This window comes from Dunckerocampus dactyliophorus, chromosome 14 (genome assembly GCF_027744805.1).
Source record: "Dunckerocampus dactyliophorus isolate RoL2022-P2 chromosome 14, RoL_Ddac_1.1, whole genome shotgun sequence".
Classification (NCBI taxonomy): domain Eukaryota; kingdom Metazoa; phylum Chordata; class Actinopteri; order Syngnathiformes; family Syngnathidae; genus Dunckerocampus; species Dunckerocampus dactyliophorus.
In genome coordinates, this window is record NC_072832.1 from 19,552,269 (window position 1) to 19,577,603 (window position 25,335).

General features: G+C 41.1%; 1 protein-coding gene across 1 annotated transcript in view; it reads left to right on the forward strand.

Moving 5' to 3' along the window:
* b3gat2 (beta-1,3-glucuronyltransferase 2 (glucuronosyltransferase S)) overlaps positions 1–22,690 on the forward strand; it is a 71,498-nt gene extending 48,808 nt beyond the window's left edge. Inside the window, exons 3-4 of the mRNA XM_054799589.1 lie at positions 9,173–9,321; positions 22,321–22,690. Coding sequence (XP_054655564.1) covers positions 9,173–9,321; positions 22,321–22,407 — 236 coding nt within the window. The 3' untranslated portion in view covers positions 22,408–22,690. The remainder of the gene's footprint in view (positions 1–9,172; positions 9,322–22,320) is intronic.
* The last annotated feature ends 2,645 nt before the right edge of the window (positions 22,691–25,335 follow it).

Below are 25,335 nucleotides of genomic sequence, written 5' to 3' on the forward strand. Positions count from 1 at the left end.
ATCAGGACACAAGCAGTATGAAGGTGGGTTGCTGTTTAAATGTACAAGTAAAAGTCAGACACATGTGGTGCTAAGGACTGAAAAACAGTGACAGTTTAACCAGTTCAAAGACAAACCGCAAGATGCCAATGAGGAGACACAGGAATGAGAAAGTTCCAGTGATTTTTGTGTGTTTTGTGATTGCAATGCATAAAGCGACATTGGCATAACAGTCGTGAATATCAATGTGTTTTTCCACTTTGTATGAAAAACAGGTTTTATCATTTATCTCTGCAAAGGCATTGTGACATTTAAGATTGATAAAGAGTTCATTTGGAGTGTGGGCCAAACAAGGTAAATGTGTAATCAGATGCAAATACAGGGGAGTGAAATGCCAGTGGAGATGGTCTTTTTTTAGACAACGGCCATAAAGAGACTTCAAGGTTGTCAGCAAGATTTTAAATTGGATTCTAACATGAACAGAAGCCAGAGCACAGAGGTTAGAACACTTGTGTATTTCCATGACTGTCAACAAGTGGCTGCATTTTGGAGTGTCTGCAAGAAGAGTAATTACGGCTGGGGAAATCCTTGATGAAAATTCTTTTCTCACTGTTTAGTGAAGTGCATGAGGTGCATTTCTGATGGTGTGAATAACTACCATGTTCTTTCAAAAATATATTAAAATAATAAATCATGCTTTTTTGTGGTCGAATACGGCCTCCTATTTGTAAAAATATGTTTATTTAAGCAAATTTAAGAAATTCTTGACCTAAATGAAGCATTTTCAAGCATAAAAATGGCTAAATAAAGTAAAATACACATATACGCCATTCAGAAGATGCATTCAAAGATGTTGTCATGATTTGTAGTATTCTACACTGGTCACTAGGTGTCAGTAAGGTTACTGTAATGTTCGGTGAGACACACAGATGTGATCTCCGGAACAACAGGCTTTTATTGCAGGTTCCAATGATCTCACAAGAGGCACAATAATCCCTCACACGCCAGGCTACACTTGCGACCGTAACCCAAGCCAAGCTAAATGTCAACTCTGAACCTTGACATAACTTCCTGATTTATACAGTACACACCAATGTAATCATTGATTTCATAATTTAATAATTTAAACACAGCTTACTGTGTAACTGAGCTTAATTGAGATCTATCAGTCTGAAAAGGGTTATAAAGCCATTTCTAAAGCTTTGGGACTCCAGGGAACCACAGTGAGAGCCATTATCCATAAATGGCGAAAATGTGGAAAAGCGGTGAACCTTCCCAGGAGTGGCCGGCCAACCAAAATTACCCCAAGAGTGCAGCCACAACTCATCCAAGAGGTCACAAAAGACCCCACAACAACATCCAAAGTGCAGGCCTCACTTGGCTCAGTTAAGGTCAGTGTTCATGACTCCACCATAAGAAAGACACTGGCCAAAAACAGAGTTCCAACACGAAAACCACTGCTGAACAAAAAAGAGCATTAAAAAGTTGACCTTTTTGGAAGGTTTGTGTCCCATTACATCTGGCATAAAAGCAACACCGCATTTCAGAAAAAGAACACCATACCAACAGTAAAATATGGTGGTGGTAGTCTGATGGTCTGGGGCTGTTTGATTTGCTGTGATAAATAGAACCATGAATTCTGCTGTCGACCAAAAAATCCTGAAGGAGAATGTCCGGCTATCTGTTGGTGACCTCAAGCTGAAAGCAACTTGGGTTCTTCAGCAGGACAATTATCCAAAACACACCAGCAAGTCCACCTCTGAATCACTGAAGAAAAACTAAATGAAGACTTTGGAATGTCAAAGTCAAAGTCCTGACCTGAATCTTATTGAGATGCTGTGGCATGACCTTAAAAAGGCGCTTAATGCTCAAAACTCTCCAATGTGGCTGAATTACAACAATTCTGCAAAGATGAGTGGGATAAAATTCCTCCACAGCGCTGTAAGAGACTCATTGCAAGTTATCGCAAACGCTTGATTGCAGGTGTTGCTGCTAAGGGTGGCCCAACCAGTTATTAGGTTTACGCCCAATCACTTTTTCCCACAGGACCATGTAGGTTTTTTTTCTCACTTAATAATAAAACGTTTCGTTTAAAAACTACATTTTGTGTTCAGTTGTGTTGTCATTGACTAATATTTAAAATTGTTTGATGATTTGAAACATTTAAGTGTGACAAACATGCAAAAACAAAATACTGTAAATCAGGAAGGGGGCAAACACTTTTTCACACCACTGTAATATCTTAAAAACAAGGTACAAACAAGGTGGAGTGTAATGGTACACGCCTCTGCCTTTCATGGCAGAGGGCATGGGTTCAATAATCAGGAAAGCCATCCAATGTAAAAAAAAAAAAAAAAAAGAGATAAAAGCATTCATGCAATTGACCCCTCACAGGGAAAATCTGAAAGTGAAAATAAATAAATAAATAAAAACAAGGCAGAGTTGACTTTGTACATATTTAACAAGACAAAAATAAGCTTGAAGATGTCCACTCAATGGTGGGAACTCCCTGAACAACAAACAAGCTGTAAACAAGTCAATCTCTCTGAGCTGTGGGCCAATCCAATTAGCAACATTAGCCGGCTTTAATTGAGGTCTGACAATCACAGATTTTATATGTTCAAAACAACTAGAAGCATCCCCAGAGGCCAGAGTCTAGAATTTTAAGACCTACAGTCAATGAAAAATGACGGTGATAAAAAAAAATCCTGGCAAACACACGGAGCACAAAGTGTGCACAATGTCTGCTCACATCACATACTGTAGTAGACATCAGCGTATACAGCAAGCATCGCCTGCATTCATATTATTACTCTTCAAGCTATGGAAATGACATTATGGCATTGTTGGATGCTTCTAGCACTTACAAGAGGTTAGATGCAAAACTACGCTATTGAATCTCTTCGGAAGGAATGAAAGGTCAGCATTGGATATGGGGAGAGGTGGTGTCGTAGTCCTCCCCCTCTGTTCAGAGATGGTTTCTCAACTTTGACGTACTCTCACGCCTCACTCCTCTTTCAAACCATCTGTCTTCTCTGTCCAGAATGTGTACACTTTTGTCCTCAAAAGGCTGCTGTTTCTCTGTGAGGTGCAGGTAGACAGCTGAGTCCTGACCTGAAGCGTTAGCCTGTCTTGTGTTGTGCCATGCGCCTGCTCAGTGACTGCTTATGCTGTTTCTCTGTGGGCTGTGGGCTGGTGGGAACATTATCAGCTCTGTGTTGTAAGGGTCTTACAATGCCTAGTTTGTGTTCCAGTGGGTGGTGTGAGTCAAAAAGTATTTGTCAGTGTGTTTTCTGTAAACCCCAACATGGAGGCCCTGTCATGTCTAGTGTGTAAATCACAATCCAAAAAAGCCAACTTATTGTCTTTAACATTCTCTTGATGTTTTTGTCCACTGAGTTAATGTGCTCGGTGAGGGTTAGCACGTCTTGGCTTCTGTGTCATCCACATCTCTGTACCAGTGACTTGATGCTGTTCCCTTAAGGGTGTTCAGAGCCCCCATTTGCATGTCCTCAGTAGGGGATACTGGTGTCCCCACAGCACAACCATGCTTATGTCTGTGAAATGTTGCCATGAATTAAAAATATGTGCTATTAAGACAAAGTTCCAGCAAATGGGATAGCTGTTCCAGGTTGGATTTGTCTTGGAGGGTGTGATCAAGGTGTAGTAATTTCCTCACAGTTTCCACTGCATTCTGGGTTGGAATACAATTGAACCCGGAGTTGACATAGAATGAAACCATAGTTTTGACTTGCTTCCGGTCCGTGCGGTGGTGAGAAGCCCTCCAATGGACCTTAGGCGGTTTTGTGCCTTCCTCCCAGCTCTGACAAAGTTAATGGATTGCCTGCGGGTGTACTGGTACATGTTGTCAATTGTTGTGCTTAATAAATCTGCCCTGAGGATCTGGTCATGGTGCCAGTGGTACCGCCCATCCCTGATTGCCTTCGGACAGCAACTGAGAATGTGTTTCAAGGTGTGTCTGTTCTGGTACAGTTGTCTGCTCAGCCCCAATGGTGCAGGTTGGCTGGACTTGGGAGAACGTCATAGACGGAGGAGGAACTTGATGTGCTGATGTTCAGGTGACTTTGCGCTGCTCCCACCATGTCGATGTTACATGCCGACTGACTTGGTCCGGTGGGCGTCCTCCACCTCTGCTCGAATCTCATCCTGAACCATTTGATGTTTCTCCCTTCCTCTGGCTTTGTCTTTGCTGGGTTTAGAAAATGTGCCAACACCCTACCGCCCCACTGCCACGGTGCCAACCAAGACGCTGTGCTAAAGCTGTGCTTCTGCTCTGTCCATAGCTTCTTGTGCCTTCCACTTCTTTCCAGTCTTTACAAGGATTCCCATTACAGTACCTTTCAGCAGGAACACCATAATCTCTCTTGTACAAGTAACCTTGAATTCTTCTGACAAGCCACAGATCAGAATATGCAGCTTGTTGGACTGCCAATATAGGGAAATGCTTCAGGTGGACCAAAGGAGCTGCAGCCACCATAATAGATAAGTACAAGACATATGATAAACAATATCTTAATTAAAAAATGAAAAGAATAGAGAATAAATAGTAAGTACAGGAGTAAAACTGATGTAAACATTATATAATTAATAGATAAATCCAACGTATGTTGTGGATATTGCTAATAGTTGATGACATCAGTGATATCAATGACAACTGCCAGCATGACTGATTCTGAAGGCCCTGGGCAGATAACATTGACATGGACAACACATCGAAGCTGAAATCTGATTGGACCAAAACAATCTAAACTACACATACACTAGTGAAAGCAGTGCAGCTAAAAGACATGCGACTAAATGAAGATAACAGACTGTTGGGAATAAATGTAGACAATTTCATGGAGCAAATACTATAATTTAAGTTCCAAATGTAGGTCAGGAGAGAGAGCCTTGCTGGCCCTGTTATAAACTGATATAAACATTGTATAATGAACAGATGAATGAAGTGGTGTGAAAAAGTGTTTGCGCCTTCCTGATTTCTTATTTTTTGCTGTTTGTCACACTTAAATGTTTCAGGTCATCAAACTAATTAAAATATTAGTCAATGACAACACAATTGAACACAAAACACAGTTTTTTAAATGACACCTTTTATTATTAAGGGAGAAACAATCCAAACCTACATGGTCCTGTGTGAAAAAGTGATTGCCCCCTAAACCTAATACCTGGTTGGGCCACCCTTAGCAGCAACAACTGCAATCACGCGTTTGCGATAACTTGCAATGAGTCTCTTAGAGTGTTGTGGAGGAATTTTGGCCCACTCATCTTTGCAGAATTGTTGTAATTCAGCCACAATGGAGGGTTTTTCCAGCATGAGCGTCTTTTTAAGCCACAGCATCTCAATAGGATTCGAGCCAGGACTTCGACTAGTCCACTCCAAAGTCTTCAATATGTTTTTCTTCAGTTATTCAGAGGTGGACTTGCTGGTGTGTTTTGGATCATTGTCCTGCTGCAGAACCCAAGTTGCTTTCAGCTTGAGGTCACGAACAGATGGTCAGACATTCTCCTTCAGGATTTTTTGGTAGACATCAGAATTCATGGTTCCATTTATCACAGCAGGTTTTTCTGAGCAGCAAAGCAGTCCCAGCCCATCACACTACCGCCACCATATTTTACTGTTGGGATGATGTTCTTTTTCTGAAATGCAGCGTTGCTTTTATGCCAGATGTAATGGGACACATACCTTCCAAAAAGGTAAACTTTTGTCTCGGCAGACCACAGAGTATTTTCCCAAAGATCTTGGGGATCATCAAGATGTTTTCTGGCAAAATTGAGACGAGCCTTGATGTTGTTTTTGTTCAGCAATGTTTTTTTGTCTTGGAACTCTGCCATGCAGGCCGCTTTTGCCCAGTGTCTTTCTTATGGTGGAGTCATGAACACTGACCTTAACAAAGCAAGTGAGACCTGCAGTTCTTTGGATGTTGCTGTGGGGTCTTTTGTGACCTCTCGGATGAGTCGTCGCTGTGCTTTTGAGATCATTTTGGTTGGCCGGCCACTCCGGGGAAGATTCACCATTGTTCCATGTTTTCACCATTTGTGGATAATGGCTCTCACTGTGGTTCACTGGAGTCCCAAAGCTTTAGAAATGCCTTTATAACCTTTTCCACACTGATAGGTCTCAATTAAGCTAGTTAGCTTAATTTTAACAGGGGGTAAATCACTTTTTTGCACAGGGCCATGTAGGTTTGGATTTGTTTTTCCCTTAATTATAAAAAGTTTCATTTAAAAAATGCATTTTGTGTTCAGTTGTGTTGTATTTAAATTTGTTTGACAATATAAAACATTTAAGTGTGACAAAAAAAGAAATCAGGAAGGGGGTTTTTCACAGTACTGTATGTAGTGGATGTTCGGCGATCAGTCCAGGATGTACCCTGCCTCTCGTCTAAAGTCAGCTGGGATAGGCTTCAACGTACGCCCACCACCCTAGTGAGGACTAGCATCATGGTTATGGTTATGGTTATGGTTTAATTTATTTCAAACATGCATATAGTACAGTTTACCTTGTTCCACATGTCTGAAAAGGACTAGCAAGAAGCAGATCTTATTTAATCCTATCCCCTCTTTGTATCTCATCAATTACTAACACATACATGTACAGTATATACATGTACAGTAGATATCCGGACCCACATCCTGCCGTCATTAGTGTTATACTGTGAGTGTCATTGACTGTAGTCAACTTTGTACTTTGTTGAGCTGGTCCTTGCAACTATGATATTGAGGTCAATGTTATTGAATGTAATCCTTCTGGCTGCATTGTTCTTTCTTGTGGGTTATATCCTCCATTATCCTTGTTGTCATAGTAATATGTACCCAGATTGTTGATATCTTTGACAACAAGCACTCTTGCTTCTTCTGGACCCCCATTTTTAGTTTGATGTAGATTTTACCGTTGGTGCCCCAATGCTTTGTATCTTTCCCTGCTTCCTCAAGTCTTCTTCTTCTTCTTTCCCTGTTTCAGCAGTGCAGTTTTGAATTCCCTGTTGGTGAACTTAACGATGATGACGGGTGTGGTCTTCTTTGACTATAGGAAGTTGGCAATCTGTTGCTTTGTTGAAGGAACATCCATTCCATCTGGTTCTCCTCTGTTTTGGACTGCCTTATCCTTTGACGTATGTGTAATTCAGATCCCTGTGAGGATCACATCGTTCATTCGTGCATTCTGATCCATCCATCCATTTTCTATGCCGCTTATTCTCATTAGGGCTGTGGGGGGTATGCTGGCGCCGATCCCAGCTGACTTTGGGTGAGAAGCGGGGTACACTCTGGAGTGGTCACCAGCCAATCGCAGGCATTCTGATCCATCTCATCGATTATATTTTTCATTTGCTCGGTGATATTTTTATTTGCTTCTTTCTCTTCTTCAAGAGTGTTGCGAAAGGCAGCATTGTCTTCCAATAATGCCTTGATATCATCCTGCTGAACCCTAAAATCCTTGCATAAGGCCCTATTTTCTCTCTAATTTCTTCCGTTAGTGCTTTGGTGTCCTTGCTCAGTGCTCTACTTTCTTCCATAACGTTTGTGACAACATCATGGACCTCCGTGATCATTTGGGAGAAGCTATTGTAGTTATATTTAATCTCTGTGTTCAGAAACGTTAAATCCATCCTTATTGTTAAAGAATCCTGCTCTGCTTGTGATTGCAGACACCCAATTTCTGGCACTATTTGTAATGCAGTACGCTCTTGTATCTCATTCATCTCCTTCCTCAAGGTTTGTAATAATATCAAATCTTCCCTCTTGAGAATATCTTCCAATTCTGGAACTGTTTTTTTATTCGAGGCGTCATCCTCACCTTCTCATCTGACAGCCTGACTGACCCTATTTCTGATTTTGAGTCTGTAATTCCAGGGCCAGTATCATTTTGCTTTGCGTTTGGCATTGCTAAGCAACCGTTTTGAACTTCAGCAGTTAGCCAGTTAGCTGGACTTGCCGGCAGCTATCAACACTTGTAACAAATTTATTTCAAGGAATCTGTTTAATTTCCAGTATCGTCAACAGATCTCCTGCCATGTATGTCCTCCCCAGTCGACTGCAAGGGAAAAAAAGCATAGAAAATGAATGAATGAATGAATGATCGCAGACACATTACCGCAGTGACGAGCGGTGAGGTTCATGGCTGGTGAGGCACTGACTTTTTTGGATTTGTTTATGTTAATACAGGTCACTCATTAAGAGGACAACGTGAACAAGAAGACAATATTTCGCTTTGGTTTTAAAAATTGAAAACTGAAAAAAAATGGAATCAGTCTTTTCAATCACTCTTTGTGTGGCCCGTCACCTACGATCTGTTGGCCTTGGGAGACCCACCAAGGTCACATAGCCCCGGACAACATAGTCCCTCCACCACGATAAGGTTGTGATTCAGGGAGGAGTCTAATAAACTGATGAAGTCTTATTGTAGACCATCCATAACCATCTGGGACCTTGGTTACATTACTTTTTCTTTCATGTTTTGGACTCATTATTACCTATACTGTATATTTCACCTTAGAACACGTTGATTGGTGGTGAAATGTGATGATCGGTGTCATTCTTTTCAGTACAAGCTCACATGTTGGCTGGAAAAATGTGTATTATTTGTTACTTTTGTTAAGAACTGGGGCCGCACGGTGGCCCAGTGGTTAGCATGTTGGCCCCACAGTAAGGAGATCTGAAAGATCTGGAAGATTTGGCATCTATGTGTGGTGTTTGCATGCTCTCCCCGTGCATGCATGGGTTTTCTCTGGCTTCCTCCCACATTCCAAAAACATGCATATTAGGTTAATTGGAGACTCTAAATTGTCCATAGGTATGAATGTGAGGGTGAATGGTTGTTCGTTTACATGTGTCCTGTGATTGACCAGTCCAGGACTAGGCTCCAGTATACTCGTGACCCTAATGAGGATAAGCGGCATAGAAGATGGATGGATGTGTTAAGAACTGTGAAGAACATAAACATTGTATCTCACCTCTGCATTGTTATCAGTCTTCCTTAGTGCTCCAAATCGTTTCATTTCCATTGTGCAATTAGCTGGGGGAATGGCACAGTCCTGTGGTAAATGAGTATCATGATCATTAGACACACTAAAGCGTGCTATCATTTTCTGGTGTGATCATAATAACCTCATGATAGACTTTAATGCACAATGACTAACCTCAAGCTTTCCTCTGTCGTTCTCCATTCTCTCAGGTTTTGCAGTGAACCTCCAAGTGATCCTGGCAAATCCAAGGGCGCAGTTCAAGAGGCGAGGCTCCCAGCCGGGCATGCAGGAGTCCGACTTCCTCAAGCAGATCACCAAGGTGACAGAGTTGGAGCCCAAGGCCAACAACTGCACTCGGGTCAGTGAGAACTGTTTGTAACAATCTATAATATCTGTCTATCTATCATCCAATCATCCAAATATCATACAATTAGTAAAATAATACACTCAGTGCATGTTTGGCAAAAGATGCCTCCTGCTTTATTTCTACCTGGGCCTTTGTGTGTGCGCGTGTGTGTGCGTGTGTGTGTGCCTGCATGTATATTCTCTCCCCACTATTGACAGCATGAGTCATGCTTCAAGCCGGTGGCTTGCTCTAAACTTAGACACACACAGCTTGAGTAGGCTACAAATGGTGTTATATGACACAGTCAATTGTACTTCTGTGCTTAGACAGCTTAGATCAATGCTGCTCGCCTTAAATCACTGCAGTCCCTTTTGGCGCTTGGTTTTATGAAGCCACTCATCCTCTTGACAACCATCACAGAGGTGCCTTAAAGGACCTGCTGAGAAATGGATTCTATTACACCTTTTCAATGGAACGTCCATTGGCTCCGGTCCAAACTGTATTTTTTTTTGTTAATATTGTTTTGGATATCTTGGTATTTGTGATATTTATCAGTCAAAATGATGAAATTCAGACCAAAATGCATTTTTTTTTGTTTAGCTCGCAAGATTAGCATGAGCCCATGCAGAAGGTCATCTGTCTATGTCGTCTATAAGTAAAGAGTTCAACTTGTTTCTCCCAAAATTCGATCGTTATTATTTAGCAGTATTATTATTCAATGATTTTTAAAATGAGGCATGGAAAAAAAAAGTGCAATCTACTGGCGGGCAATTCTCCAATGAATAAAATTCTCAAATAAAGAATACCTTAATTTCCGGTGTATAAGCCGCTGCTTTTTTCTTAAACTTTGAACCCCACGGCTTATACAGCGGTGCAGATTAGTAGGCAGGAACTACTGCTAATCGTTGAAATATTGTGCCACTTGCGAGTCAGTGAGGAAACGATAGCTCCTTCCTTGGCAGGAGCCAATCATGAGCTACAAGTGAACTCACGACGAGCTTGTCAACCCATTGAAAATCGCAGGAGGTCATTACCCAATATAACAGTCTGACTCATGGTGTCATCTGACAATGAACGCTAAAATCATCACACAGCAACTCAACACTTGTATATTTCTAAGCTACATTTTGAGTGTAAAGTTGTTGTGTGATGATTTTAGCCTTCTATCTAAGATGACACCGTGAGTCGGACCGTTATATTGAGTAATGACCTCCTGAGGTTTCCTATGGATCGATAAGCTTGTTGTGCGTTTTCTCATAGGTCATGATTGGCTCCTGTCCAATAAAGAGCTACCTGGTCCTCATGATCTCGTGGATATGTTTGGCTTATATGTGTAAAAATCATTTTTTCTCTAAATTTAGTGGGTGCAGTTTATACACCGGAAATTACCGTACAAATTTGATATATAGAAGGATGTGGGGGTCACTTTGATGTGTATATTTAGGATGCTAAAAGCAATCCACTGCTGGGCAGTATATTGTACCATAAGCTATATACACTTTGTCGTATAGGTGTTAATGTATATTAGCGTAATATCTAAAATATATCTTATTAAAGATAATAAAGAACAAGCTGTGGGCCAAAAATGGCCCTTGGGCTGCATTTTGGATACCCCTGGTTTATAGTGTTTCTTTTTAGGAAGGTGCAAGTGCAACAGTAAGAGTTTGAACACGGGGTGGCTATTTTATTTTTAGTAAAGTTCCTTAACTGAAGTGTAGCGTTAACAGTTGCAGCGTGCTGGAACGTTCTCATCAATGGCAGCACACTGCTTTCATCTCATGCACTCATCTTTCTTTGTTTATGGGGGTGAAGTTTTCAAAAGCGGGCGCACCGCACCTTGGCGTCAGGGCTAAGAGGCAGGGGGTCCAGCGGGCTCGCAGCTTAGGAGATCAGCTGGGTCCGAGTCGCCTTTGCGTATCGATGTTACTTTGTACTCTATACTCTATATCGTACTATACTCTTTGGACAAATACCTCACCTTTTCATCCGCTTTTAAGCTGACTGTCCCTCGCTTGAAATGTGTGCAGTGCGGGAAGTGGGGCTTTTCGCCAGCCGGGCGGGCACACGCACACACACACACAAACACACAGTATAAAATGTATTGAAAACCGCTGGTCCATAAGTCGCATTGTCCTGTGCAGGATGGTACACACTTTTACTCATTACAAGTGAAATATTTGTGAAGCTGTGAGTAGCAGAAGCATGTTTTTATCTCTTACTTCTTACTTATGTCTTACTCTCTACATTGGTAACCATTCTTCTACCATCAGATGTTGGCCTCTCAACCCCTGATTCCTTCTGCATAATTTACATCCCCTTTTTTGGAAATGCATTTTGAGCCAACTGAATGCTAATAGAATTCTTAGTGATTATGGTTTAGCATGAATGTATGCTCATGCATGGACCATAGTATCGGTGGGTTGCTAAGGGCAAAGAGCACCCAAATTTAATGGTGCTTCATAGTTCCAGTGACTTGATGTCATGGGGCATGATAAATATTGAATCATCTAAGGGTGCTTTTAAGGCTTTGCACGTGTTTAAACATTTAAACTCTCTGGCTGCCTTGTGTCCTGCGTAAAGTATCACTGCAGTACTTCTATGCTTGCGGCGATACAAAGAGCAGCACAGGATAGATATCGTTATCCAGTAAATGTGCGTGTGGCACTGCAGTGTGTCTCTGGGGGTTTATTGGTTAATGTCTCCCGCAGGGAATTGTATAAATATTCAGACCTGCTGGCTCGTCATCCACAGCCGCAGCAGCTGCTGCTGACAGCTCTGTGTTGAAGATATCGCCACAATTATCAGCCCCATTACTTTAATGGAGCTGCCTTACAGTTAATATGACTGCTGGCCTTTAACAGGCAGTGACATCATCAGTCATCTCACTGGCAGGGTTGAGAGATTGATTTGTGAATAAAAAGATATGTGTCAGAAAGTAATAGAATGACTCAATAAAGTTTAATTTATGTCATGTGACACTGCTAACTAACTTTACATATTAGTGCTGACAGTCCAACATGCGTGCTTCTTCTGGTCAGGAGCGCGTTAGGAGCGACATATCTTGCACCGCTGCTCCAAACACAGAAACAATCCAAAACCCACAAACATCACATAAACGCTGCAAGTTGGGAAAAACTACTGTAAAAGAAAAAAGAAAAATGCAGCATGTGTTCAAAAAAAACAACCAAAAAGCCCATGCATGAAGAGAAATCCCGCAACGCCCCGGAACTAAACGGAAGTTAGCCAGGCTACCGGGGGCACCGTATCTAAGGGATATCCTTCTTTAAAGATTTGTGTGTGTTTTGGGCATTTGCAGTATTTTGCGTTTAGATTTGTTTTTGATCCTGCAGCGTTTACGTGATTATGTGATTTATGGTTTATGTGCCTGTTAAACCAGCGTGCCGGCATCAGTGGTTTACGTCACCCTTAAAGTGTGCTATCCACCAGACGTCTCTCACTGCCTTCCACGCTAATGTTGACCTTGTGGAAGCCATTTTGTTGCTACTTGGTATTTTTCACAGGTTTCTGGAAATTCAGACCAAAGTCAGGCGTCACATTTGCACAATTACAGCTCGAGGGTTGCTCCATGTTGGATCATTTGTAGGCTTCTCATTTTCACATACAGTGGAACCTTGGTTGGCGTATGCCCTGGTTAGTGTGTTTTTCGGTTAACGGCGAAAATTTACACCAAAATATGGCCTCGGTTTGTATACATTTTCTTGGTAACGTACAATATGGCGGGCATCTTGTCGTGTTATTAATACACTGTGCGAGTCCAACTGTGTTCGTAATGTACTTTCCTCGCAAAACATCTTTGCTAGCATCCTATTAGCTTGCTAATGCATGGAAACAGGAAGTGGAAGTCAGCTCTGTCGCTTGTCTATGATGTCATCAGCGGTTGACTCTGTAGTTCTTTGCTAACTAACACTTACGCCACAAATCTCAAAAATGTCAACACAAAACATGTCTTAACAGTTTTATATCCATTAAAAAATTAAAAATACGTACAAATAAATGATGAATGAAAGGCATACATGAACATTTAAGGTTACTTTTACCTTCACTGAAGACGAGTTGTTGGCAAAGAAACAATGGCAAAACAAGAAGGTGTTGTCCATGTTGATCTTTCTGCCACATGGTGTCTTTGTAAACACGTCTCCATTGAAGACCATTTGCATCTATGCCGTGTATACACACGTATGTGTGTTGTGAGTAGTTGGGATGTTCCCTTTTGAGGTCACCAACTTCCCTAATGAATGTCAAAATCTACTTTCCCAATGTGATTGATGATTCATCGATTATCCAATTAATCAATATGTATTTTGGTATTTGACTCACTGTTTTTTTAATTTAAAAATGCAAATATTCTCAGATGTCAGCCCCTCAAATTTGAATATTTTTACATTTCGTTAGTCATCCACGAAAGCAGACGTATTATCTTTAAGAAATTCATACACATCAGCTTTGACTTTGGAAAACATGCACTACATTTTTGCCTCTGTATTGATAAGATGCGGACTAAACCACTGCTGTTTGTGTTTGGGATTTGGTCCGTCTAGGGCCTAACCAATTACTCGAGTAATCGAAACAACAAGCTTCAGATGAATTGACTAAGAAAAGAATTCTTAGTCAAGCGAGTGTGTGGCTCAAAGAAGCGCTATTGTGCACTTCATGCTAGCATAGCTACAGTATGAGAGCCATATTTTAGCAGACGATCACGCTAGGTTAGTCGCTAGATGACAGAGTTATCTGACGGCTAGTTGGCAGAGCTCCAGGCTTTTTTAAGACATGTAGTGAAGCCCGTTTTGTTTCTGTTTTTACAAAGCTGTTCTCAGTGAAGTGGTGGGCGGGCTTATCTACGGGCAGGTCAGAGGCGCTATCATGTTCGTGAGGAGGAAGGTGGTTTTTGGTTCACGTCATCAGAAAAAAAAAAAAACGGAACGTCAAAGTTTACGGTTTGAACGCTTCTTGGAATAAGTGAGGCAGATGATACATTTTTTCGGTGGTCATAAAGAGGCTCTACCGAAACATATCACAATTATAACACCATTAAAAAGTCCATTTTGCATAATAGGGGACCTTTAAAACCCAGTTTATTTTATATCTCTGCTAAAAGACCGCCTGTCTATCTGGGACTAATCAGCGAGGCCATTACTCGGTATAAGTGAGCCATGGTATATCTTTCATTATGTTACAGAATTGGCATTTGCAGCTTTCGACATCAACACTTAAAATGTTCTATTCCCTTAAGCTTTCATCATCAACATCTCAAATGCCATTTACAGTCGTAGTGCCACACAGAACACCGTCTACAGAATCAATAATAGCGTCGTCCCTCTCTAGAAACAATAATCCTTTCTAAACAATAATTAGAATGAACAATTGGACAATGATGCCTCGCTTGCAGTTTCTCAAACTGGTTTCTTTTGGGCATACCTGGCTTTGGATCAAGAGCAGATGTTAATAACAAAAGGAAATACAAATAATAGTGGTTAGCATGTTGGCCAGGTAGCATGTATGCATGAGTAAAATGCATGTAGCACATAGTCAGGAGGTCTGGGTTCGAATCTCCGCTGGGCATCTCTGTGTGACGTTTGTGAGTTCTTCCCGTGTGTGCGTGGGTTCTCTCCGGGTTCCAAAAACATGCATGTTAGCTTAATTGGCGACTCTAAATTGTCCATAGGTATGAATGTGAGTGTGATTGGTTGTTTGTCTATATGTGCCCTGCTATTGGCTGGCGACCAGCCCAGGGTGTACCCCGCCTCCCGTCCAAAGTCAGCTGGGATAGGCTCCAGCATACCCCCGCGACCCTTGCAGCATAGAAAATGAGTTAATGAAAACAATAAAAAAATACTAATTTCAAATATAATTTCAAATAATACTACATTTGTGTACATTTGTCATAAAATAAATAAATACAGTTGAATAATTCTAAATAATGTATTTTTTTATGTTTAAAATTTATACATACTGTATATATATTATATTATGTACATAATATAATACATATAATATAAGCATACAATATAATATACAATAATTCATAGTATAATATATATTTTATATTATATACATTATTAAATATATAGCTGGGATAGGCTCCAGCATACCCGCGCCAGTGAGGACAGAAAATGGATGGCTGGGTTGGATGGATGCACTGTGTCTGTATACTGGTAAAAAAAATAAATAAAAATCCAGTCCAAAAAAAATGAATGTATGTAACTCGTTCTTTACCTTTGGACAGAATCAGCCTATTTCTGCGTATTGCTGCTGTAATCAGTGGGAGCAGAATGAATGAGCGTGAAGAGTTCATGATTGAAGGTGCACGTGACCAGAGCGACACAAGGAGATGTGCTTGAAAGGAGACAGAAAAATGACACTTGGGTTTTATTTCATTTGCATCGACTTTCAGCTCCCTGCTCAATTGCGTTTGTATTGTATTAATGTGGGCTGAGCCATTTTTAGAGGTGCTTTGGGGTGCTTGCGAGAGGGGTCGTATTTCTATCGCTGATGTCTGAAACTACAATCCGCGCAGGCGCGCATATGTGCTCAAAGCACAGAGAATAATACATTAAAAAACACCGGCCTGTTCAATTAAAAATCAACACTTAATAAAATATGCTCATCCAAAATGTACTTGAAAGATGCTTGCATGTTTTCAGACAAGCAGACAGCTACTGACCTTCCATTGGCAGTGACATCAACATAGACGCCACCTTCCTGTTTTGCTATGAGTTATTTGTTGAATTCAATAGTGTTTCTCACCTTCTTTATCAAAATGCTGGCACTTTCAATTTTCTTTGCCTCCTTTGTGGTTTACTTCGAAGCCGTGATCAAAAGGAAAGCAGAGACTTGTGTCGTAAGTGTGTTTGTTAGCTTAGTTCGTTAGGTTCAGTGACTGCCAGTTCCAGTTGCTGTGCTAATAGGCTATGATTGTACGCTGCGGGCGGCTGAATTCTGGACTGTTTGAAGCTTACCCAATATAGCAGATATAATAAGAAAAAATAAGACAGAAAGTGACGTCAGGGTTTCAGAGTTGACTTTCATCTTTCCGTGGGTAACAAACGCAAAAGTAGCTTGTGTTTTTCTTAGGGATTATTGTGCCTGGTGTGAGATCATCCAAACCTGCAATAAAAGCCTGTTGTTCCGGCAGTCACGTCTGGTGCTTGTGTGTCTCATCCAACATTACAGTAACATTACTGACACCTAGTGACCAGTGTAGAATAGTATGCCAACATCTTTGAATGAGTCTTTTGAATGCCTTATATTTGTATTTTAGTTCGTTTAGCCATTTTTATGATTGAAAGTGCTTCAATTTTGGGAGAAAATCAGTAACATTAGCTCAAAATTTGGATGTTTTGACTAATAATAGGCCATCTTGAACCACAAAACAGCACGACTTATTAATCCGTTTTTGAAAAACTGTGACAGAGTGTACTCGCAGTAAGAATTTTACATTTTTGTGTGAGCCGCTGTTAGCAATGGACACTAGCAACATTAGCCACTGCGCGACGTCTTTCTCAATGAGCTTGTTCGAGAAATAAGAAACGTTGAAAGCATGTCATTGGTGATTACACCGAGGCTGTGACAAACAGCAAATGAGGGTAAAATGAGTTGCGTTTGTAGTTTGTCAGCTAACGAGAGTGATTTGGTGAAGTTGGTAATCATTGAATGTACAGCCAAGCCAACGTAACAACAGATGCTACATTTTTCCCATTTGTGCCAGTACTATTTTATCTGGAAGATTGGCAGCGGAGGAGCTCCGAATGGTTCAATGTCGTGTGCAACGGAACACAGCGATAAATGAGGGCAACCGCCCCTTCATCCACATCCTCACCAAACCTGTTCATGCAGGGTCATCCCACACCGGGCCGTATTACTTCATTAATAGATTGAAATACTCCTTTTGCTCTTCTTCCTCACATTTTTCACCTTTTTTTTTATTCTCTGCTTCTGTATGCTATTAAGAGGAACTCTAACCAGTTAAAGCTTTTTGTCTCCAAGTTGCCTCAGGGAAGAAGAGAACTAAAAAAAAAAAAAAAAAGAGAGCAAAGCCATAAGAGAAGAAGTCAGACGTGATAAAGGGAGCAGGGTTATGATTCCAGGGGAACTACAGAGGCCACTCTTAGTGGATCATTAGTGCAGGACACACACACACACACTTCCCACAGCGCTGCTATACTCCTTTAAGTCTCATTGGGTATGCAAAGTGGGCCAATTAGCATCACAGTGGGCAGGAAGTGACATATTCCAGGTGAATGGGCTTTGCAGCCTGCTATAAATCAAACCCCTGTGCAAAATGCTGTCACACACACACCGAATTATAGGCTCATCAGCTTCAGGATAAAAAAGGAAAAGGAAGCTTCCTAATCAGGGCGAAACAGACATGAATCTTTGCATGTTTTCTCACCAATATGTTGTTGTGACAGTGACTGGAACGTGTAAAAGAGCTGGAGCCACACGTGGGATGTTTGTGCTTGGGAGGTGTCAGATTGTGGAATCCCTTCTGGCACCAACACCAGCACGTGCAAGCTGGAAGCGCTAATGCTGCTTTCCAGAACTTTCATTTACTGCAAATGAAACAGCCATTCACACTGTTCAAATTCTTACGACCCCCCCTCCCTCATTGAACAGCACAAATCAAGTACAACCAGCCGGAATGCCGGCCTCTTTGGTTCTGTGGAAAAGTCTGGGGATGTCTTACGATATTTGACTGTTTGGCGATTCGATTCAAAGGAGTCTGACTCAACTATCAACCTCGGCGTCATGTGATCAAGATTGTATCAAGATCCTAACTACATGAGGCGCCCACATTTAGCCAAATCTGATGTGTTACTTTGTCTATGCTTGACTAATCGTCAAACATTTTAGTGTTTTTGCGACTTTTTCCACCTCAGAAATAAGCTAAAACATTCAGATAAACAAACTGATGTGCAACAACAGTACCTTTTTATTTATTTGTGAAGCAAAACGCAATCACTTTCGGCAAGTGGGCACATCACACATCAGAAAAGTGCACATAAAATAGCAACAATGTGGTTTGAAAAACGATAACTTGCCAAAACTCTCAGCCAGCATCTTCATTTCTTGGATTAAATCCACAGGGGGGGAAATAAAATGAAGCTGGTTTACTTGTTGTCAGCGAAATGCCGTGTTGGTTGCTGTCGTGTGATATGTAAGAAGCTGCTGACACAACTTGCACTTTACTTTCTCGGCCTCATCTTTAACCTTTTCAAAATATTTCCACACTTTGGATGATTTTTTTAGTAGCCATTATTAGCCGATACGTCCGTCCAGGCTTACGGTCGTCCTAGCGCTCACCTCGGGTGCTTTGGATTGTGTAACTGCAGCGGGTGATTTTACTCATGCATGGTAAGCCGTGGTGTGCAGTCAGGGCAAGCAAGTCCTTCTCTGCTGGCGTAATCATTACCAGATGCACTGACCTACATTTCAAACTGAAACTGTACTATTTGTTCCATGAAATTACATTCATTTATTCCCAACAGTCCGCTAGTCTTGGCTGCAGTGCTTCCAGTAGTGTATGTGTCGTTACTTTTTATGTCCAATCAGATTTCAGCTGCTACATGTTGCCATATCAATCTAATCTGCCCGGGGCCTTCATAATCAGGAGTGTTGGCCCCTGTCATATGCACACTATTAGTAACGGAGCTGTTTTTGGTTTTTTTGGGGTTAAATCAGATTTCTGATTTGCCTCTCAGCGCCTGCTTGCGGGCCCCCATTCCTGATTGGTTGATCAGAGCAAAACTGTTCAACAAGAATGACATCAATGGTGCATAGATGTATTTTACATGAATGATATTATATTTTGGTCATGTTATTAGATAAATATTGATGGTGATTTCCTTCAGGTGCTGCAGTGTGGATGTTTGGAGTTCTCTGGAACCTTAATCACATGACCCTTCTGTTTGTGCTTGTCACATTTGGCTGAGCGCCAGCTTTACAAGCACTCGGGTACCCTCCAATCACCGGTGGAAATTAGTCACTGACTTGAGGTTACTAGCAGTAATGTAACTCAGGCATATTAGTGACGACGTATCCGAAAATAGGGCGACTTATCTTTTAATTGTTGAGTGTTGGTATAGCGGCTATCAAACGTAATGTGTTGCTTTCACTCTTGATGCCTGTGCAGTAGTACAGGTAGTAGTACAGTACAGTACAGTACAGTACAGTACAGTACAGTACAGTAGTACAGGTAGTAGTACAGTACAGTACAGTACAGTACAGTACAGTAGTACAGGTAGTAGTATAGTACAGTACAGTACAGTAGTACAGGTAGTAGTACAGTACAGTACAGTACATTACAGTACAGTAGTACAGGTAGTAGTACAGTACAGTAGTACAGTACAGTACAGTACAGTAGTACAGGTAGTAGTACAGTACAGTACAGTACAGTACAGTACAGTGCAGTACAGTAGTACAGGTAGTAGTATAGTACAGTACAGTACAGTAGTACAGGTAGTAGTACAGTACAGTATAGTACAGTACAGTACAGTAGTACAGGTAGTAGTACAGTACAGTACAGTACAGTACAGTAGTACAGGTAGTAGTATAGTACAGTACAGTACAGTAGTACAGGTAGTAGTACAGTACAGTACAGTACATTACAGTACAGTAGTACAGGTAGTAGTACAGTACAGTAGTACAGGTAGTAGTATAGTACAGTACAGTACAGTAGTACAGGTAGTAGTACAGTACAGTATAGTACAGTACAGTACAGTAGTACAGGTAGTAGTACAGTACAGTACAGTACAGTACAGTACAGTAGTACAGGTAGTAGTATAGTACAGTACAGTACAGTAGTACAGGTAGTAGTACAGTACAGTACAGTACATTACAGTACAGTAGTACAGGTAGTAGTACAGTACAGTAGTACAGTACAGTACAGTACAGTAGTACAGGTAGTAGTACAGTACAGTACAGTACAGTAGTACAGGTAGTAGTACAGTACAGTACAGTACAGTACAGTACAGTGCAGTACAGTAGTACAGGTAGTAGTATAGTACAGTACAGTACAGTAGTACAGGTAGTAGTACAGTACAGTATAGTACAGTACAGTACAGTAGTACAGGTAGTAGTACAGTACAGTACAGTACAGTAGTACAGGTAGTAGTATAGTACAGTACAGTACAGTAGTACAGGTAGTAGTACAGTACAGTACAGTACATTACAGTACAGTAGTACAGGTAGTAGTACAGTACAGTAGTACAGTACAGTACAGTACAGTAGTACAGGTAGTAGTACAGTACAGTACAGTACAGTACAGTACAGTGCAGTACAGTAGTACAGGTAGTAGTATAGTACAGTACAGTACAGTAGTACAGGTAGTAGTACAGTACAGTATAGTACAGTACAGTACAGTAGTACAGGTAGTAGTACAGTACAGTACAGTACAGTACAGTGCAGTACAGTAGTACAGGTAGTAGTATAGTACAGTACAGTACAGTAGTACAGGTAGTAGTACAGTACAGTACAGTACAGTACAGTACAGTACAGTGCAGTACAGTAGTACAGGTAGTAGTATAGTACAGCACAGTACAGTAGTACAGGTAGTAGTACAGTACAGTACAGTACAGTACAGTAGTACAGGTAATAGTACAGTACAGTACAGTAGTACAGGTAGTAGTACAGTACAGTACAGTACAGTAGTACAAGTAGTAGTACAGTACAGTAGTACAGTACAGTACAGTACAGTAGTACAGGTAGTAGTACAGTACAGTACAGTACAGTACAGTACAGTAGTACAGGTAGTAGTATAGTACAGTACAGTACAGTAGTACAGGTAGTAGTACAGTACAGTACAGTACATTACAGTACAGTAGTACAGGTAGTAGTACAGTACAGTAGTACAGTACAGTACAGTAGTACAGGTAGTAGTACAGTACAGTACCGTACAGTACAGTACAGTAGTACAGGTAGTAGTACAGTACAGTAGTACAGTACAGTACAGTAGTACAGGTAGTAGTACAGTACAGTACCGTACAGTACAGTACAGTAGTACAGGTAGTAGTACAGTACAGTACAGTACAGTACAGTACAGTACAGTACAGTACAGTAGTACAGGTAGTAGTACAGTACAGTACCGTACAGTACAGTACAGTAGTACAGGTAGTAGTACAGTACAGTAGTACAGTACAGTACAGTAGTACAGGTAGTAGTACAGTACAGTACCGTACAGTACAGTACAGTAGTACAGGTAGTAGTACAGTACAGTAGTACAGGTAGTAGTACAGTACAGTACAGTACAGTACAGTAGTACAGGTAGTAGTACAGTACAGTAGTACAGGTAGTAGTACAGTACAGTACAGTACAGTACAGTACAGTAGTACAGGTAGTAGTACAGTACAGTAGTACAGTACAGTACAGTACAGTAGTACAGGTAGTAGTACAGTACAGTACAGTACAGTACAGTACAGTACAGTAGTACAGGTAGTAGTACAGTACAGTACAGTAGTACAGGTAGTAGTACAGTACAGTACAGTACAGTACAGTACAGTAGTACAGGTAGTAGTACAGTACAGTACAGTACAGTACAGTACAGTAGTACAGGTAGTAGTACAGTAGTACAGTACAGTACAGTACAGGTCTTCTGTTAAAGACACACGTCATTTTCAATTCTTTATTAACACAAATGAGGCTGCTTTTGTATGAAAATAGGCTGTGTACAACAAAAAAAACATTCTATGTAAAAATGTATGCCCCCCCCCCCCCCCCCCCCCCCCCCTATGGAGTCAGAATGCCATTTTCATACAATTCAACTGTGAGTTTGATAGTTGAATCAGACTCCTCTGAATCGAATCATTGAATAGTCGACCTCCTCAGACACCCTACTAGTCACTGATAGTAGTGACTCGTGTCTGGCTTGACTTGACCGTGTGAATGCGAGTGTGAACGGTTGTGTGTCTTTATATGTGCCCTGCTGACTGCCCACAATAACATTCATTATTACCGTAACATTAATGTCAGCTGATCCATCCTTCTGCTTTTTTCCAGGTGCTTGTTTGGCACACGCGCACAGAGAAGCCACACCTTGCAAATGAGTCCAAACACCCGAAGGACAGTGTGGTGATTGAGGTGTGAGACCGGGTCTATTTACAACTGGAACTTGCTATCAGCAGACCGCCCCCCCTCCTCATAGTGTTCATCACTGACAATCACTAAGGAGGCACACCAGTCAACACAGAGCCTATCCCAGCTGGTTTTTGGTAAAAGGTGGCCTACACCCTCCACTGATCAGCCGTCAATCACAGGGTGAGGATGCTGGAGAAGAAAGGATGGTCGCATAAACCACCACGCTACCAAGGAGCCCAACTAAGATAACGGTTGTGAAAAAAAAACAAGAATTAAACATGGATTGTGTTCAGGTGTCCCAATGTGTTTTTTTTTTTAGTGTTAACACATGAATGGCAGCATATGAAAGTGTGATATGAATCTAATCGACCGATGAGTGTTGTCTGTTTCACAGTAATTGCCGACGTAGGTGAGGCAAATAAGTATTTGATCCCCTGCTGTTTTTGTACGTTTAGACATGAACAGTCCAGAATTTTGGTGGTACGGAAAATGTAAAAAATGTACGCAGCAGGCGGTCGTCGCGTTCAATTCCGAGACGGTGGTGTAATTTGGGATTAGATGAAGGAATTTCAGGAGAAATCGTGTGTGGATGCTGAGATGAATGTCGAAATATCCTAGAAATATGTTGAAATCTATTCATCCACTGATGATTGAACCAGCAACCATCATGCTGGAGACGATCACTCTACCGTGTGGGCCATGTCACCCCGTACAAGTAGAATGTTAAGAGTAATGGAAAAGAATTTTCACCAGTAGGGGGCACTATTTTATTTGTCCATTCGTCGTTAACAGAAATTGAAATGTTGGAAAGTCAAAAAGCAGACTGAATGTTGTATCAATAAGTTGAATGATTGAACCAGCAGCCATTGGGTTGGGAATCAACCACTCTACCTCCTGAGCCATGTTTTAAAAATAGTTTTCCACCAGTAGGGGTCACCAAATAAATTATAATACAATATGAAATTACAGTTGGCTAGTCTGGACGGACCGCCTCCTCTTCTCCTCCCAGATGTCCTTGTAACAGCACACAGAATCCATGACCCCTCTAGCATTCAATCATCTTTTTCCTTATTGATGGTTGCAACAGTCGATTGGTTCGGACCAAAAGAGCGGCTGATATTGGTGGGCGTGTCACCTTTACCTGAGCTTTTTATGATGTTCTTTTTCACTTCCACGGTAATGTCTTTCCTTTTCTTTGGTACACTCCTGGCTGGAAGACATAATGGAGTGTAAAAAGTGAACTAATAAGCGATGTTATCCTTCCTCAGTGTGGCTGCGCCCGAACACACCGCATTCTTCCGCCCAGCACGAAGCACACACTGCATTCTTGTGTTGCACGATGCACGTGTTCTTCCGCCACCAACTACTTCTCGGGCGAGCCTTGTGTTTACGGACCCACAAAACGTCATAAGGTTGTAGACTGAGGACTGCCTGTATGTAAAAAAAAATATATCGTGCTGCTTTGGTGTCGTTTCTCTGACTAGAATCATCAAAATGCGGGTAAACCCGGTGGGCGACCACGAGACACGTGTGACCTCCGTGCTTTCCAACAAAGGTTTCTCCGCCAGATACTAAGCCGCATTTTGCATTGGGATCAAATACTTTGTGCCCTCAATGAAATACTTATTCATTCATAACCTTTATTTATGTCGTTTTTTGTTTTTTTACAGTCTATCTTTGTTTGGGGGTAAACATACAAAATCAGCAAGGGATCAAATAGTCCCCCCCCCCGCATGTACAGGTACTTGACATTTTGGAAGATGCATGAATTCGCTTTCTTAAAGTGTATTTGATATTGCCGTGTTTGCTGTGTGGACGTGACCGCGAGACAAAAAAGCAAATGAACAATATTGATTCATTTTATGATTCATTGATTCAATTCTCCCAATAACCAATTAAGGAAATATAAAGGGTCATATCCAGAGAGTCAAATCAAAAGGACGGCGGTCATTTTTGTCAGGTGTTTCGTAAATGAAAACGCAAAAGTGCCCACGCAGCGTGCCCAGAGGCATCCCTGCGAGGAGGTCGTGGAGGTCATTTGCTACCAGTCAAAAGATTTGGTGTGCCTTCACATTCAACAGCATGAGAAAGTGTGTCCAGACTTTTGATTGGTGCCATACTTGTGACTTAACCGGACCTCAGACACACAGGCTCTTATCAAATATTAACAATAATGACGGCTGATTGTGACCACGACTGTCTTACTACATACAGTCATGGAAAAAATGATTAGACCACCCTTGTTTCTTCAGCTTATTCTTCCATTTTAATGCCTGGTACAACTAAAGGTACATTTGTTTGGACAAATATGATGACGATAACAAATATAGCTCATAAGAGTTTAATATAACAGCTGATATCTAGCGACTCTTATGGTTTTCTTGATCATAACCAACATCACCTAAGTTCTTACATGAATAGCTATAGCATTGTACTGCCAAAAAATGTAACTCTTATGAGATATTTTTGTTGTCATTGTTATATTTGTGCAAACAAAGGTACCTTTAGTTGTTAAAATGAACAAAAAACTGAAGAAACAAGGGTGGTCTAATCATCTTTTCCATGACTGGACGACACGTTCTCCGAACCTGCAGAGATCTTTACCAGGATCATCTGTTTTATTCGTATTTTGAAGTAGTTAGTGGTAGGAAATGGAAATTCCATGGTGGCAATTGTAACATTATTGAGGTATTGTGATGATAAAAATAATAATGGGGAACGTTTGGACATTTCTTGATTGACAATTTAATCTTGGATATTGGAGGGGGGGGCAAAAACTACACAGGAATATCATGATTTTATTGAATGGCTCTGATATGAGGTTATTATTGATGCGCTGTTTGCAAAATATGCACACGTTTTCTGCTACACAGATAATATTGACAAAGTACAGGGACGTTGGAAATCCAATAACAACCGTGAACTTTGGTGTTTGCC